Source organism: Chelonoidis abingdonii, chromosome 21 (genome assembly GCF_003597395.2).
Source record: "Chelonoidis abingdonii isolate Lonesome George chromosome 21, CheloAbing_2.0, whole genome shotgun sequence".
NCBI lineage: Eukaryota > Metazoa > Chordata > Testudines > Testudinidae > Chelonoidis > Chelonoidis abingdonii.
In genome coordinates this window covers 5413807-5428143 of record NC_133789.1, presented here as the reverse complement: position 1 = coordinate 5428143, position 14337 = coordinate 5413807, and the positions used below count along the sequence as shown (strand labels likewise).

The window sequence follows — 14337 nt, the reverse complement described above, 5'->3', positions numbered from 1 at the left end:
AAGTACTGTCTGGATCTTGTGGTCTCCATGGGAATAAGCTGGCTTTTAGCCCAAAGCCAGCCTTGGAAAGGCTCCTGCTTGCAAAATAAAAGTCCCGGGGGGTGTAGGGGTGATCACTGTTTGGGCGGGATGTGCAGTGTACATTGGGGTACGTGCTTCCCTGGCCAGAGGTCCAGAGTTCTGACCTCTTAGCAAGATGAGCTGAGGCAGAAGGGAAGGCACCAGGGTCTGCCCCATGGCTGGCTAAACCCTGAAGGCTAAACCATCTGCTCTAGCTTCTACTCCACGGAGCCCTAAGTGATCAGGATAAGAAATTTGCAAATAGCCCCTTGTCCGTGGATGTGTTAAAGATCCCATCACCCTTCTTGTAAGTGCAAGGGTGTTAGCTCCAGTGTTCAGGCCAAATTCCAGAACTGGACTGGAACAGAAGTGGGCTGTGGGTTGGGAGTGAGGATCATCGGTAGAGCTGGGCCGGGTTCGAGGGCTGGAATAGCAGGGGGCTGTGGGTTGGGAGTGAGGCTCATGGGTAGAGCTGGGCCGGGTTCGAGGGCTGGAATAGCAGGGGGGTGCAGGTTGGGATCGAGATGTCTGTCCCCCGCCTGGAACCTGCCTGTCGTTCTCATGAGAGCCGCAGCTCCAGGAAGCGGGTCACAATGTCGCGCGGCAGCACCACTTCCAGGCCGTAACAAGCTGGGTTTTGGTTTCTCTCCCCGCAGGGGGGCTCCGAGCTGGAGATGAAGGTGGTGGCCTGACACTAAGGGCCATTCCATTCACGAGAGGGACCCCCGGCAATGGGCAGCCACGAGAAGGAGCTGGCCTCCCCCCGGAGGGCGCCGGCGCCGTCCAGGTCCAACAGCACCGTGTCTTCCAAGCACAGCAGCGCTCACCAGGTCCGGCATCTCCCCTCCTTCTCGCTGACGCTCCCAGGAGACCGTTCCCTGCCCCCGGGACCAGAGCTGGGCCAGCGGAGCCTCGGGAGGGGGGCGGGAAAGAGGGGGGCTGGTGATCTCGCCCCAGAATCTGGTGCCCGCACCACAAAAGCGGGGCTGGCCAGCGAGGAGATATGTTTGCACCAAGGGTCTGACGCTGCCGATCAGTGACTTGGAAGCCAGGGATGTTCTCCGGGGCCCATGTTGCTTTAAGCTGGAGCAAAGGCAGGGACCAGGAAGAGGTCTGATGGGGAACCCAGCACCCTGCTATCCCGCCCCGCAGTAGGGCATGGCCATTTCCTAGTGCCAATTGGCATTGGTACCCCCACAGCCCTGGGCGGTGTGTGTAGACAGAGATCATGGTCCGTCAGCCCGGTCATGCCAAGGAGAGCGCGTCTCAGGGGCACTGAGGGAGCAGCGCAGGGGTTACTATACGACTTATCTCCCTCGGCGCCCAGGCGGGGCGGCGTTGGGGCCTGTCTGTTCTCAGTCAGACCCCCCCACCCGTGTGCTGCAGGGCTCTGAGTGCTGGGAGGTGGTGGACGAGCCCCAGGGCAGGATCGGGCTCAGCCAGGAGCTGGAGCGGCACGAGGGATACCTGCTGAAGAAGAGGAAGTGGCCCCTGAAGGGCTGGCATAAGGTGAGAAGGCGAAGGGGCGGGGGATAGAAAACCTTCCCCCTTCCGCAACCCAGCACCCCGCTGTTGCTTCACGGCCTCCTTGCAGTGCAGCTGGGGGGCACCCCTCGTGGGGCAGGGGACTGGGGCTAGCTCTCAGTCCCCACCCGCCTCGTCCTGGGCTCTGCACTCATCTGGGACTGAGCCTGCCCTCAGCTGGGGGACCGCGAAGGGAAACTCAGGGCATGGCCCCAGCAGGGGGCGCTCTTCCCCACGCCGGCGCTGATCGAGTGCCCCAGCAAGGCCCTGCCTGCGTCCTCATAGAGCCCAGGGATGGAGGGTATCTGGCTAACGCTGGGGCATTTGTTGACCCTGGTTTCCTTGGTCAGCTCCTAGCTTGGGTGGTTACATTCTGTCTGCAGGGGATTTCCCCCTGCAGCTTCACGATTCTCCTTCACGTCCTGTCCTAAACTGCCACGCGATGTTCAATAGCTTTCAGCCCAGGCCTGGCTGCATTTTGAGGCTCTGTGAGCAGTGGGCAGTGTGGCTGTTAATTGGGTCCTGTGCTCCACCCCAGAGGCGGCTGCATTTCAGTGCTGGGGGAAGCGATTTTGGGATGACGTTTGGAAGGTGCTTTGGCATCCTCTAGGCACCTTGAATCCAGCACGTGAGTTGGGCTCCTGGGGGCAGATCCTGCTGCCCTCTGCCCCCTGACGTCCCCACCCTCTCCTCCCTCCTTCAGCCTTGTTGTCTTCTCCTCTTCCTCCCACAGAGATACTTCGTGCTGGAGGAGGGGATCCTGAAATATGCCACCACGCGCCAGGATGTGAGTACGGCACAGGCAGGGGCCAGGATCAGTCGGCCTGGGGTGGGTGTGCTGGAGCTGGCTTGCAAGGACTCTGTGTTTAGAAGGAACCCTATGGATCGTGCCCCCATTTCACCATCATCCCTCTGCCCCAAATGGGGCCAGTTAGGAAGGGGTCTCTCACTGGGGACCGTCCTTCCCCCGATCCAGGTGGGGCGAGGTGGGCGGGGTGGTGCACTGGGATGTGGGGGTGGAAGGGCACTGCCCAGTGCCCATTCGCACCCCTGCTGACCCGGGCCTGCAACCCGGCCCCTTGCAGGTCCTCAAGGGCAAGCTGCATGGCTCTGTCGACGTCCGTCTGGCCGTCATGTCCATCAACAGGAAAGCTCAGCGCGTGGACCTGGACACGGAGGAGAACATCTACCACCTCAAGGTAGCGGAGCGCCCAGCTGGGGCACGGGGAGAGCGGGTACGGGAGGGAGGAGATGGGATGAGATGGGGAGAGAGATGGGGGAGGGAGGAGACGGGACGCGGGGGTAGACAGGAGGAGAGGGTGGGGGGAGGGAGGAGATGAGGGACAGGGCAGATGGGGAGAGAGAGGTGGTGGGAGGGGGGTGGCTCGGGCTATAGAGTGGGGTGTCTATGGGAGATGGGTGGTGACACATGTCCCGTCTCTCCCCCGACTCTCTGGGGTCTCCCCCTCCTGCAGATCAAATCCCAAGAGCTCTTTACTAGCTGGGTGACCAAGCTGTGCTCCCACCGCCTGACGGAGAAGCCCCAGTGCCCGGCTCCCACAGGGGGCCCAGCCAGGCGAGTCCTGCCCTCCGCCGAGGTGAGCGCTGCCCGTCCACTTTGGGAGCACAGGAAGGGACTGTGGGGGGGAGGTCATGGGAGACTCTGCCCCTTTGGGAGATGGAACCTAGGCGTCCGGGCCTCGCCCTCCCCCTATGGACAGAGTCTTCCCCAGGGAGCTCCCCTAACCCCCCACCCCTGCGTCCCCCAGGGCTATGGCTCCCGGAACTGCGTCCTGCCGTCGGATGGCACCCCAGCCCTGTCCACGGTGACCAGCCCCCGGGACAAGGTGAACGCCTGGCTGAAGGACAGCGAGGGGCTGGATAGGTGCTCAGCAGGTGAGCGGGGTGGGAAGGCTGGGGACGGGGTGTGGAATGGGGGGGCTGTGGCACCCAACCCGAGAAGCTCTTTGGGCACTCTGTTCCCCTGCCTGAGCGATGGGGGCAGGGAGTGTGGCACCCACCTGTTCTCGTTCACCGTGGCTGCTTCTTTGTTTCTCTCTATACCTGCCCTCCCCCCATCTCAGAGCTCTCTGAGTGCCAGGGGAAGCTGCAGGAGCTGAACAAGATGCTCCAGAGCCTGGAGACCTTGCACCGCATCCCGTCCACACCCCTCATCTCCAACAGCCAGGTGACTGGGGGGGGGGGGGGGGGGGGGGGGGGGGGGGGGGGGGGGGCTGGATCCTTCCTGTGGGGTGGTGCTGGCCCTGGCCCTTTAGGGAGCTCCCTGCCGGGAAGCCGGAGCAGTGCTGAGATCAGGGCCCATATTGCTGAGGATGGAAAAGGCCTCAGATCACAAAGGGGAGCCCAGAGGAGGGATCGTGCCTTGAATCCATGGTGATGGGCTCTGCACAGGGTCCTAGGTGCAAAGGCATCCACATGGATGGCCTGGGTCTGAGCTTCCCATGGGCTGTTGGCAGCAGGTGGGGCAGGGCAGCGGGGATGCAGATTCACTAGCCAGGTGCCACTGGCTGTTAACTGGGCCCTGTGCTTCACCCCAGAGGCGGCTGCATTTCACACTAGTGAGCGAACCCTGTGCACCGCTGGCTGTTTACTAGGCCCCGTGTTTCACCCCAGAGGTGGCTGTATTTCACGCTAGTGAGCAACCTCTGTGCACCGCTGCCACCTGAGTCTGCCCCTTGCCCCTCCCCCACATCCGTGGTTCCTTCGCCTCTTGCCAAGGGGTCTCATGCTCTCTCTTGGTTACAGACCTCAGCAGCTGTAGAGAGACCCAGAAAGGGGAAGCGAACCACCAGGATCTGGTGCACTCAGAGCTTTGCCAAAGACGACACCATTGGCAGGGTGAGTGGGGCCATGGGGAGGGCTCCAGTGTTGGCGGGAGGAGGGGCTTGCTGCTTCGACTTTCCACAGATCCATGCGGTGCTGGCTTCGAAGGGCAGAGGGAGGCTGGAGCCAGCCATAGGAGAAGGAGGTCCCCTGGCAAATCAGGGGGCTGGGGGAGGCCACAGCATGAGACCCCCAAGATGTGGCCACGAGAGCCCAGATCCCATGTGGAGCAGAGTCAGGGCTTCCTGGGAGAGCCCCACCCGAGCCAGATTCACTGCAGAGGCGCGGCCTAGTGACTGGGGTTAGGGGTCTCTGAGGATGGCGCTAAGCCCCTTGGGGGGGTCAGAGGTCATGCCGATGTACGAAAGAGGGTGCTCTGTGAAGATCTAACCCTCCCCCATTCCGTGCCCCCAAAGGTGGGCCGTCTGCACGGCTCTGTCCCCAACCTCTCACGCTACCTGGAGTCGAGCCAGAGCCAGCCGGCCTTCAGCCTCCCCCCAGAGTACAGCCAGCTGCAGAGGAGCTTCTGGATCCTGGCCCAGAAAGGTGAGATGGGTTGGGAATGGGGAGGTGGGGACAGGCCATGGGACCTGTTGCTCAGAAGACACAAGCCGCCGTCTGGGGAGATGCGCAAAGCGCTTTACCTGGTCCAGCCACGGGGGGGGAGACAAAGCTCAGTGTCGGGTGAACGTGGGGGGCAGCCTGATCTTGTGTCCGTCCCTGCCCCCTGTCCCGACCCCTTCTCTAGTGCACGAGTCCCTCAGCAGCGTGGTGGCCGTGCTGACCGCGGAGAGGAATTGCCTCCAGGAGACGCGGCGGGCGCTGGATTTACAACACTGGGCAGGCGGTGCCAGGAACGCAGCCGCGGCTGGGGTAAGGCACCAGGTGTGCGTGGGCCACGCGCTGCGCCCTCCCTCTTTGCCACCGCGGGGAGCTGCGGGCCGATCCCAACTTTGCCTCCCGGCGTCACGGCCCCCTGGGTGGGTGGAGAGTGGCGACCCGAACCGGCCGCTCTGGCTGAGATGTGTGAGCGGCTGCTGCTCGAGCTGAAGGATGAGGCTATGGCCACTAGAGGGAAACAAAGACCCAGGTGCTTGTAGGCATCGGGTTTGCCGGGGTCCAGGCTGGAGCAGGTGTCCCTGGGTAGGAGATTCTGCGCTCTCCCTCCACCGCCTGCCCCAGGCACCCGCCACCATGGAGGTCTCTAACTAATAAGAAGGAGAAGCTCTGAATCCCGGGTTCGAATGCCGCCCAGGGCCGTAGCGACCGGAAGTACGGACCGTTGAGTGGCTCTGTACAAGGCCTGGCTGGGTGACTGAGCTCTCGTCTGCATTGGCAGGGCGGCTGGGGGCAGGGAAGGCTATGCTATGCACCCGTGATCAGCAGAACCTGGCAGGACCCGGCAGGGGTGCTGGGCCATCCGGGGGTGGGTGGGGGGAAGGAAAGGACGTGCTCCTGGGAACAGCCTCCCCCCAGCGTTCCTTTGTCTCCTCCTGGCCCAGGCTCCCTCACACAACCCGGACCACGCGGAGTATCTGCGGCGTTTCCACTCCCTCTCCATCTCCTCTGATGCCACGCTCGACTCGTTCACCTCGCTGCACCCGGACGAGGTCAGGCGCCCGCGGGGGGGAGGGAATGAGTGGGGGGGAGGATTCGTGCCCCTCGGTGGAAATCAGGATCAGACGACAGAGGGAGTCCCCCACCCCCCCGTTCCCTCTCATGCCGTGGCGGGCGGTGCCTGTGGGTTGATGCTGGGGCCATCGATGGAGCCGTGCAGCACTGAATTGCCCCGCAGATAGCTGTCCAGCCCTCTCTGGAGGGGGGGTGTCTCTCTAGCGCTGCCCCTTCCAGCCAGTCCTGCTGCTCCTGCTTCCCTGGGGGGATCAAACCCGCCCCGCCATGGGGGGCTTAGGCCCTCTGGGTGCCCCCTGGCATAGCCCCCTGCACTGTCAGCGAAGGGTCACGGTGCCCACCCTTCTACCCCGTCGCAGCCTAACACCCACCTGGCCAAGGGACAGGAGAAGCAGCTGTCCAACCGCAGCATCATCTCGCTCTCAGACTCTCACACCGAGTTCTTCGACGCCTGCGAGGTCTTCCTGTCCGCCAGCTCCTCCGAGAACGAGGTGAGGGGCAGGGCTAGGGGGATCCCCGCTGCAGGGCCGTCCAGCACCTGATCCTGGGCCCTGCTGCCCTTTGCTGGCTGGGTTGTGTCAGGCGTCTATTGCTTCCCTCTGGGGTCCTGTCAGTAGGGTCGACACACCAATGCTGATGTGGTGGCCGGCTGAGAGCCGTGGAGTCAAGACAGTAGTGGTCCCGGGTCAGTTATACCTGGCACAGGTGTGAGCAGCGAGACACACAAAGGTATACGCACCTCTGGCCATGCAAAAACACGCACATGTACCTGTGTGCACAGCCGTGCACAACCACTGCACATGTACGCACAGCCATGCCCACCTCCGCACACGCAGACATACACAACAGCCGTCGTGTACGCGGGCACGCACAGCCGTCCCCACATCTGTACCCGTGTCCCCTCACAACAGCCACGCCCGCAGGTGCGCACAAGGACACACCCACACAAGGTGCCAGTTTAGACATCCGGAATGACTCTGTGGGAGGGGCTAAGAGAAGGGGGAGGGACTAGGGAAAGTGGGTGGAGCTAGAGGAAGCCATCCCATGCAAAAGCCCTGGGCTTTTCTGTCCTTGGCTGGGTTTGGGGTTTGTCGCGCTCACCTGGCCTCTCTCTGTTCTCTCTCTTCTGCCCTCCTCTCGCCCTGGCCCAGCCGCTGGCTGAGAAGCCTCTTCCCACCCAACCCCCCCATTCATCCTTATGAGCTTTTACTTGTGTCTCGTGTAGACACAACCTTGGTGCATAGAACCATTATCCTAGAAAGCACCCCCAGCTCCCACTCTGCCTCTCCCCTACCCCCCACTTCTCCTGCTTTAAACCCCCTCTCCGCTACCCCCCCTGGACCGCCTCCCACAGATCCTTGGTCCTCTGCTACTGAACCCCCAGCTCCCATTCTGCCTCTCCCTCACCCCCCACTTCTCCTGCTTTAAACCCCCTCTCCGCTACCCCCCCTGGACCGCCTCCCACAGATCCTTGGTCCTCCGCTACGACCCTCACTTCCCATTTTGCCTCTCCCTCACCCCCCACTTCTCCGCTTTAAACCCCCCTCTCCGCTACCCCCTGGACCGCCTCCCACAGATCCTTGTCCTCCGCTACTGAACCCCCAGCTCCCACTCTGCCCTCCCCCACCCCCATTTCTCCCGCTTTTAAACCCACTCTCCGCTACCCCCTGCCCCCCCCCCCAGATCCTTGGTCCTCCATACTGACCTTCAGCTACCAGATAACCCCCCCGTCCCCACACCTCTGCCTCTTCCTCGACTTAACCACCTCCTTCTGGGGGGTCCGACTTGTCTTTCCCTCAGTGGGCTCAGTCATGTCCCTAACCTGAGGAATCTCCCACCCAGTTCTAACCACCCTCTCTCCCCATTCTCGCCCTTAAGAAGCCCCTAACACCTGTGCATGCTCCAAGTGGGCTGCTATCCCGCGCCCTGCCCTGGCTGTTAGAAACCCCATCCCTTCCTGTGTATAGTGGGGGCACAGGCCTGGAAACTAGACAGCCCCCCTGCCCCGCCCTGTCTGTGCTTTGGGGCAGGGGGGAAATTCTGGCTCCCGGGACTTGGGTCCCAAATTTGAGTTGGTAGCAGCAAATGCACTGGGAGCCAGTACATTCCCCTCTGCCCTTATTCTGCTGAGCTGGGGGCTCTCCCAGCCAGCCTGCCAGTGGGTCGACCTGTGGCTAATCCATTGAGCGCTCGAGGGAGGGAGACTTTGTCCCACTAGCTCTGGAGGGGCATGTTGTGCTTTAACCGTCCCTCTGTCCACGCAGCCCTCGGACTCCCCACCCCCACCCAACTCCCATCGTACCTGCCCAGTTCAGTCCCGTAGTTGCAATCCAGCTTCTGTGACCTTTCTGCCCCTCCAGGCTCTGACGACGAGAGTCCTGGCATGAGCGAGGCCACCAACAGCCTCTCCGACGAGGCCGGGGGACAGGGCTTCCAGAGAGTGTATCGCCCGGGGGGATCACAGATGTGGGGAGTCTTGGATGACTTGGGGCATGGGAGGGGAGAAGCTGGGGCCGATGGCTGAGAGTTGAGGGTGGGGGGAGAAAAAGAGTTGGGGGGGTGATGGCTGGGGGGAAGGGGATGAGTTGGGGGGCTGATGGCTGTGGGGAGGGGAGCAGGCTGGGGGGCCGATTGTTGGGGGAGGGGGAGAAGCCAGGGGCAATAGCTGAGGGAGGGAGGCAGGCTGGGGGGCCGATGGCTAGGGGGAGGAGGAGAAGCTGGGGGGCAATAGCTGAGGGAGAGGGACGGGTTCAGGGGAGGGCCCAGGTGACTCACACGTCTGCCCCCAGCAGGCCGAGGCGCGGCGGACAGGGGGTCTGCGCCGTGCACGTCCGAGCCGGGAGCGGGGGCGCTACCAGCTCCCCTGCCCCTGCCCGTGCTGCTGCCCATGAGGCTCCCGCGCCGGAGCTGCCTGCCAGCCCCCAGCATCCCCGCCGGTGACGTCAGCCTGTGGAACATCCTGCGTAACAACGTGGGCAAGGACCTGTCCAAGGTGTCCATGCCGGTGCAGCTCAACGAGCCGCTCAACATGCTGCAGCGGCTCTGCGAGGAGCTGGAGTACAGCATCCTGCTGGACGCCGCCAGCCGCTGCGCCGACCCCTGCGAGCGCCTGGTATGGGCCCTGCCCCCAAGCCCTCTGACCCGCTCTCACCAGAACAGACCAGTTCTTGGGGGTCCCTTCTTCGGCCTAGCGCGTCGCTGGGGGTGAGGTTCGTGGGAAGAGGTAAAAGCCATACAGTGCTGTCTGGCTGGCCATATTCCTTCCTGACCCCTCCAGTTCAGGCCCTGAAGCATGAGGGTCAAAAGCCCAGGTAGCTCCTTCCGCAGCCGTTTGTCCTCATTCCTAGAAATGGCTAATCCATTTGCCCTGCAGCAGGGAGTTCCACCCATTCATAGCCCTTACCTCATGATCCCACCTCCACTAGATGAATGGAACCCGTCTCTCCCCGTAGCTGCTCCTCCACCCTCTTAGCTCTGCCCACAGCACCACCTGCCCTGGGGCCTGGGCGTTACGGCCGGATATGGCCCAGGTCCCAGTGACTCTCTCCCCCCAGGTCTGCGTCGCTGCCTTTGCTGTCTCTGCCTACGCCTCCACCTATTACCGTGCAGGCAGCAAACCCTTTAACCCCGTCCTGGGCGAGACATATGAGTGCGTTCGGCCAGACAAAGGCTTCCGCTTCATCAGCGAGCAGGTATTCAGCTGGCCAGCCAGGCTCAGGGGGAGGGACACAAGGACAGGAGTCAGCCACAGTAACAAACTGACCCTGGATGTGACACCCCTGCCCTCTCCTGGGCAGAATCCAAACTGCCTGCTGCATGTGTCATGAGCACTGTACTGCTTGCAGCTGGTGGGGATTTGCCTGGCGTTACTTTTCGTCTCTCCCCCCAGAAGAACACACAGAGGAGCATGGAGGAGAAGTGTCTGTAGCTGAGAACGGAGATGGGGGTGGGGGCTGCAGAGGAGAGAGAGCTCTTGTGAAGAGGGCGGGGGGATTGCACCCTCCCCCAGCCCCAGCTCTCCAGACAGACAACTCAGCTGCGTGGCTCTTCCTTTCTCTCCCTACTGCATGCAGGTTTGCCACCACCCGCCCGTCTCCGCCTGCCACGCAGAGTCAGACAACTTCATCTTCTGGCAAGGTGAGCACCAGGGCCTCGGGATTGGGTCAGAACCGCCCGGCCAGCAGGATTCTCTGCCCTCTGTGCTCAGGGATTCGGGACCAGTGGCTGGGTCAGAACTGCCCGACCAGTGAAATTCTCTGTGCTCACGGCTGCGGGACCAGGGGGCTGGGGGTGGGTCAGAGCCATGCGGGAGGAGTGCTCAGGAGTGTGGGTTTGGGTCAGAACCTCCCTGAGCGCGCTACTGTCTCTCTCTGCTCCCTTCAGACATGAAGTGGAAAAATAAATTCTGGGGCAAGTCCCTGGAGATCGTCCCCGTGGGGACCGTGAACGTCAAACTGCCCAGGTGAGTGACCCCCGGGGCTGGTGAGTCCCTGCCCTGTGCCCTTGCCCACCCCCACGGTGCCCGGCCCCTCCCCTCCCAGTTACTGTCTCTCTCGCTGGCCAAGGTTCGGGGACCACTTCGAGTGGAACAAGGTGACATCCTGTATCCACAACATCCTGAGCGGGCAGCGCTGGATCGAGCACTACGGCGAAGTCCTGATCCGCAACGTCAGGGACAGCAGCTACCACTGCAAGATCACCTTCTGCAAGGTAGAGCGGGGCTGGGCCCCACAGCCCCCCATGACCCCCACGCCTCCCCTCCAGCCACCCACCCCCTAGAACAGGGCCGGGCACCAGAGCCTCCTCGTCCCCCATGCCTCCCCTCCAGCCTCCCACCCAGCCTTCTCTGCCCCAACCCCCGTGAGGTGTCTTCTCCCCCCTAACCCCTCCCCTCCTCAGCAGGCCCGTTACTGGAGCTCCAGCGTGAATGAGGTGCAGGGGGCCGTGCTGAGCCGCGGGGGGCAGGTGATCCACCGGCTCTTCGGCAAGTGGCACGAGGGGCTATACCGCGGCGCGCCCCCGGCCGGGCAGTGCCTCTGGAAACCCAGTAAGGAACCCAGGGGAGGGGCGGGGGGGGGGGGGGGCAATGCTGTCCCTTCTTGCTGGGGTGGGCCTTCTTCCTGGAGGGACCGGTCTTCTATAGGGGACTGGATAACCACGCCCTGCAGGGACAGACCTCCCCACCCCCTACAGGCCGGCCCTCCATAGGGGACTGGGAAACCGTCCCCCTGCAGGGACAGACCTCCCCACCCCATAGGGGCCGGCTCTCCATTGGAGACTGGGAAACTGCCCCTCCCACCCCATAGGGATCAGCCTTTTCTAGGGGTGGGACATCACACCTATAGCTCTGGACTCCTTTGGGGAACGGGGAGGGGTGCTGGCCCCTGCAGGGACAGCGCCCCACCAAAGGGACCTGTGGGCAATAGCCCTGCACCCCTATTACTCTTGTTGCACATGAGCTTTGGGGGGCCCCAGGCAGGACCCCCAGTCTGGGCTGTGAGTGGAGCGTTCCGGCTCCCAGCCTCACGCCCAGTTCTGATCTGCGGGCCCGTCCCAGAAGAGGTGCTATCCGAGGGTGAGGGGTTGGATGGGAGGGGTGCTCAGAGGCTGGCTCTGTGTGTGTTCTCCCTGCCCCCCGCAGACCCCATGCCCCGAGAGCTCGAGAAGAACTATGGCTTCACGCAGTTCGCCCTGGAGCTGAATGAGCTGACGCCGGAGCTCAAGCATTTCCTGCCGTCCACGGACACGCGGCTGCGCCCTGACCAGCGGTGAGTGTCCCCCTTCCCCAAGACAGATCCATCTTCTGATCCACTGGGTCTAGCAGGCTCAGGGTGGCTCAGGCCTCGGGATCTGCGGCGGGGTGGTAGAGGGGTATAGCTGAGACCCCACAGCTCATTGCAGGAGTGATTCCACCCCCCCACCATCCCCAGGTATCTGGAGGAAGGCAACGTGCAGGCGGCAGAGTCCCAGAAGCGCCGGATCGAGCAGCTGCAGAGAGATCGGCGCAGGGTCATGGAGGATAACAACATCTTCCACCAGGCGCGTTTCTTCAGGTACTGGCTGCCTGCCTGGTCGCTCCTGGGAGCCACCTCCCTGCCCCACTCTGAAGTGGGTCCCTAGGGGGCTGGGCGGCGCTCCAGGGTGTTGTGGGACCCCCGGGTCCTGGCTTATGCCAAAGCCACAACGTGGTCACAGGCAACTGGGGTCTGGGAGAGGCCTGAGCCTTAGAAATGAGCGGGAAGCTGAGCAGCCCCTGGGATATTTTGGGATATTTGCAGGGGAGCGAGTTGGGGTTTGGGCCTGGACGCTGGTCCCAGGTTAGTCACAAGGCCCCATCCTCAGTTATTTGCCCGGCTCTTTGGATCGCCCCTGGGGCTGAGTCCTGCCCTGGTGAAGGCACAACTCCCTGTCTCTGACCACATCCTTCCCTCTGCAGGCAGCAGACGGACCCTGGCGGCACGGAGTCCTGGGTCAGCAATGACACCTACTGGAAGCTGCGGGCAGAGCCCGGCTACGCCAACCTCGACAGCCCCGTGCTGTGGTAGCAGCGGGCATCCCGGGGGCCGCCCTGCCTTCCAGGCACGTAGGGACTAGTGGGCAGGGTCTGGGGGCACCACAGCGCTGGACATATGCAAGGAGGGCAGGGCACTGGGTCCCAGCCACCCCCTCCGGGGTCTGCTGGGACGTTAGGCCAGGTGCCTCTGCAGTGCCCCCCAGCGGACAGGGTGTGAAAGGTGTCCTGGCCCTTCCCGGGTCCACCCTGCTCCCATCCCATCCCCATTGCTGCTGTCTGCTGGCCGGACAGCTTGCCACCGCTGGCACCTTGGAGACTGCTGGGGTTGCCATCCCCATGCACGTATTTCTGCCTTCCCCCCACGGGGGGCACCATGATCTGGCGGGTGGGTGGGAGGAAGCTTTTATTTTTCAAATTCTTTGTATTAATTTAAACAAAACTTTGCAGACAGGGGCCTGAATCCGGGCGGGTGAACTGCAGCAGATGGGACTGTGTGCATAGCAGGGGCCCAGATCTTCCTGCACGGAAAAGCCATTCCTCAGCATAGCCCTGGCCTTGGAGCCGGGAGCAGCCAGGCGATGACCTGAGTAGCTATGTTACCTAATGGTTGGACCCAGGACTCCTGGGTTCCATTCCCAGCTCCAGGACGGGAGTGGAGTCCAGGGGTTAGAGCTGAGGAGATTTGGGATGGTTTGGTTCCAGGCTCATCCAGGGCTGTACGGATGGGTGAGGAGTGGGGCAGGACATAGGCGTTAATGACGGTCCGTAGAGACCTCGTTCACCCATCTGTTGCAGGGATGGCGTGTTCGGTGCTGGTGAGCTGGGAGTTGTTCCCCTTGGGCCCCTGAATCTGCTCAGGGCCTTTGGCAGCCCTTTTCTCCCATTTTTGGGAGGCCGCGGGGGGCAGGTTCAGAAAGCACCCCTGGGGCTCTGATGCTTTGGGGGGTGTTCTGGGCAGTAGCTGCTGGAGTGCTCCTGTTACTTACCCGCAGGGGGCACTGTGGAGCTTGGAGGAAGGCGGCCAGCATGGGGGGCAGGGATCCCCCGTGTGGCTTCGGGTCAGCCTGCTGGTGGGCAGACCCCGCGCTCTCCCTCCAGGCCCCGTCGGGCTGGGTTTGGCCATTTCTTTGATCAAACATTCTACACCTCTAATAAAGGATCCGGAAGAGCCTGAGTGGTGAGTCTCCTTCACCATCACCCCCCTGCTCCCACCTTTCCTCTCCCCCACCCAACTTGAGGGGAGGTTCTTCCTCTCTGCAAACCAGGCCCCCTCCAGCCCACCCATGGGCTCCTGGCTCCAGGGTTCTTTCCTTCCTGCAGCACCAGTGGTTTCAGACATCCTTAGCGAGTGCAGGAGGCTTCATTCATTCATGTGGCCTAGGGGTTAGAGCAGAGGGGCTGACAACCAGGCCTCCTGGGTTCTGGTCCCAGCTGCGAGACGAGAGTGGGGGCCAGGGGTTAGTTAAAGGAAGGGGGGTGGTAGTTAAACTGAGGCCTCCTGGGTTCTGGTCCCCATTTTGCCCCCGGAAACAAGTCACTTGTTGGCCTGTTTCCTCACCAGGCTGCCTAGAGGTAAGTCACTGGCGTGCAGTGCTTGGAGAGCCCCAGCTGGAAGGTGCAGGAGCCAGGCAGGTTTCCTGGTGCACGCCCAGCAGGGTTTGGCGTGTAGCACGGCACCTGTCAGTGCATGAGCACAAGGGATTGGGGCCAGGCAAGCTGCTGCCACCCTGAGTATTGGGCCAGGCCTGCTGAACAGGTTGGTG

General features: G+C 62.8%; 1 protein-coding gene across 1 annotated transcript; it reads left to right on the top strand.

Moving 5' to 3' along the window:
* Positions 1-716: 716 nt before the first annotated feature.
* Positions 717-12697, top strand: OSBPL7 (oxysterol binding protein like 7). The gene is made up of 24 exons (XM_075059595.1): positions 717-890; positions 1447-1569; positions 2318-2371; positions 2670-2783; positions 3060-3182; positions 3354-3480; positions 3669-3772; positions 4351-4443; positions 4845-4974; positions 5177-5301; positions 5931-6038; positions 6420-6551; position 6678; positions 8421-8500; positions 8726-8754; positions 8944-9172; positions 9615-9752; positions 10134-10197; positions 10444-10522; positions 10626-10770; positions 10963-11107; positions 11702-11828; positions 11991-12113; positions 12497-12697. Exons 1-24 carry the CDS (start codon positions 792-794, stop codon positions 12603-12605), a joined length of 2601 nt encoding a protein of 866 aa, XP_074915696.1. The 5' UTR covers positions 717-791; the 3' UTR covers positions 12606-12697.
* Positions 12698-14337: the final 1640 nt, after the last annotated feature.

Bases quoted from the DNA above. Each gene is read 5' to 3' on its own strand.
- OSBPL7 (XM_075059595.1), top strand. From the start codon at position 792: ATGGGCAGCCACGAGAAGGAGCTGGCCTCCCCCCGGAGGGCGCCGGCG. The intron at 10,771-10,962 runs GTAGAGCGGGGC...CCTCCTCAGCAG, and splicing joins GCAAGATCACCTTCTGCAAG to GCCCGTTACTGGAGCTCCAG. The intron at 11,108-11,701 runs GTAAGGAACCCA...TGCCCCCCGCAG, and splicing joins GCAGTGCCTCTGGAAACCCA to ACCCCATGCCCCGAGAGCTC.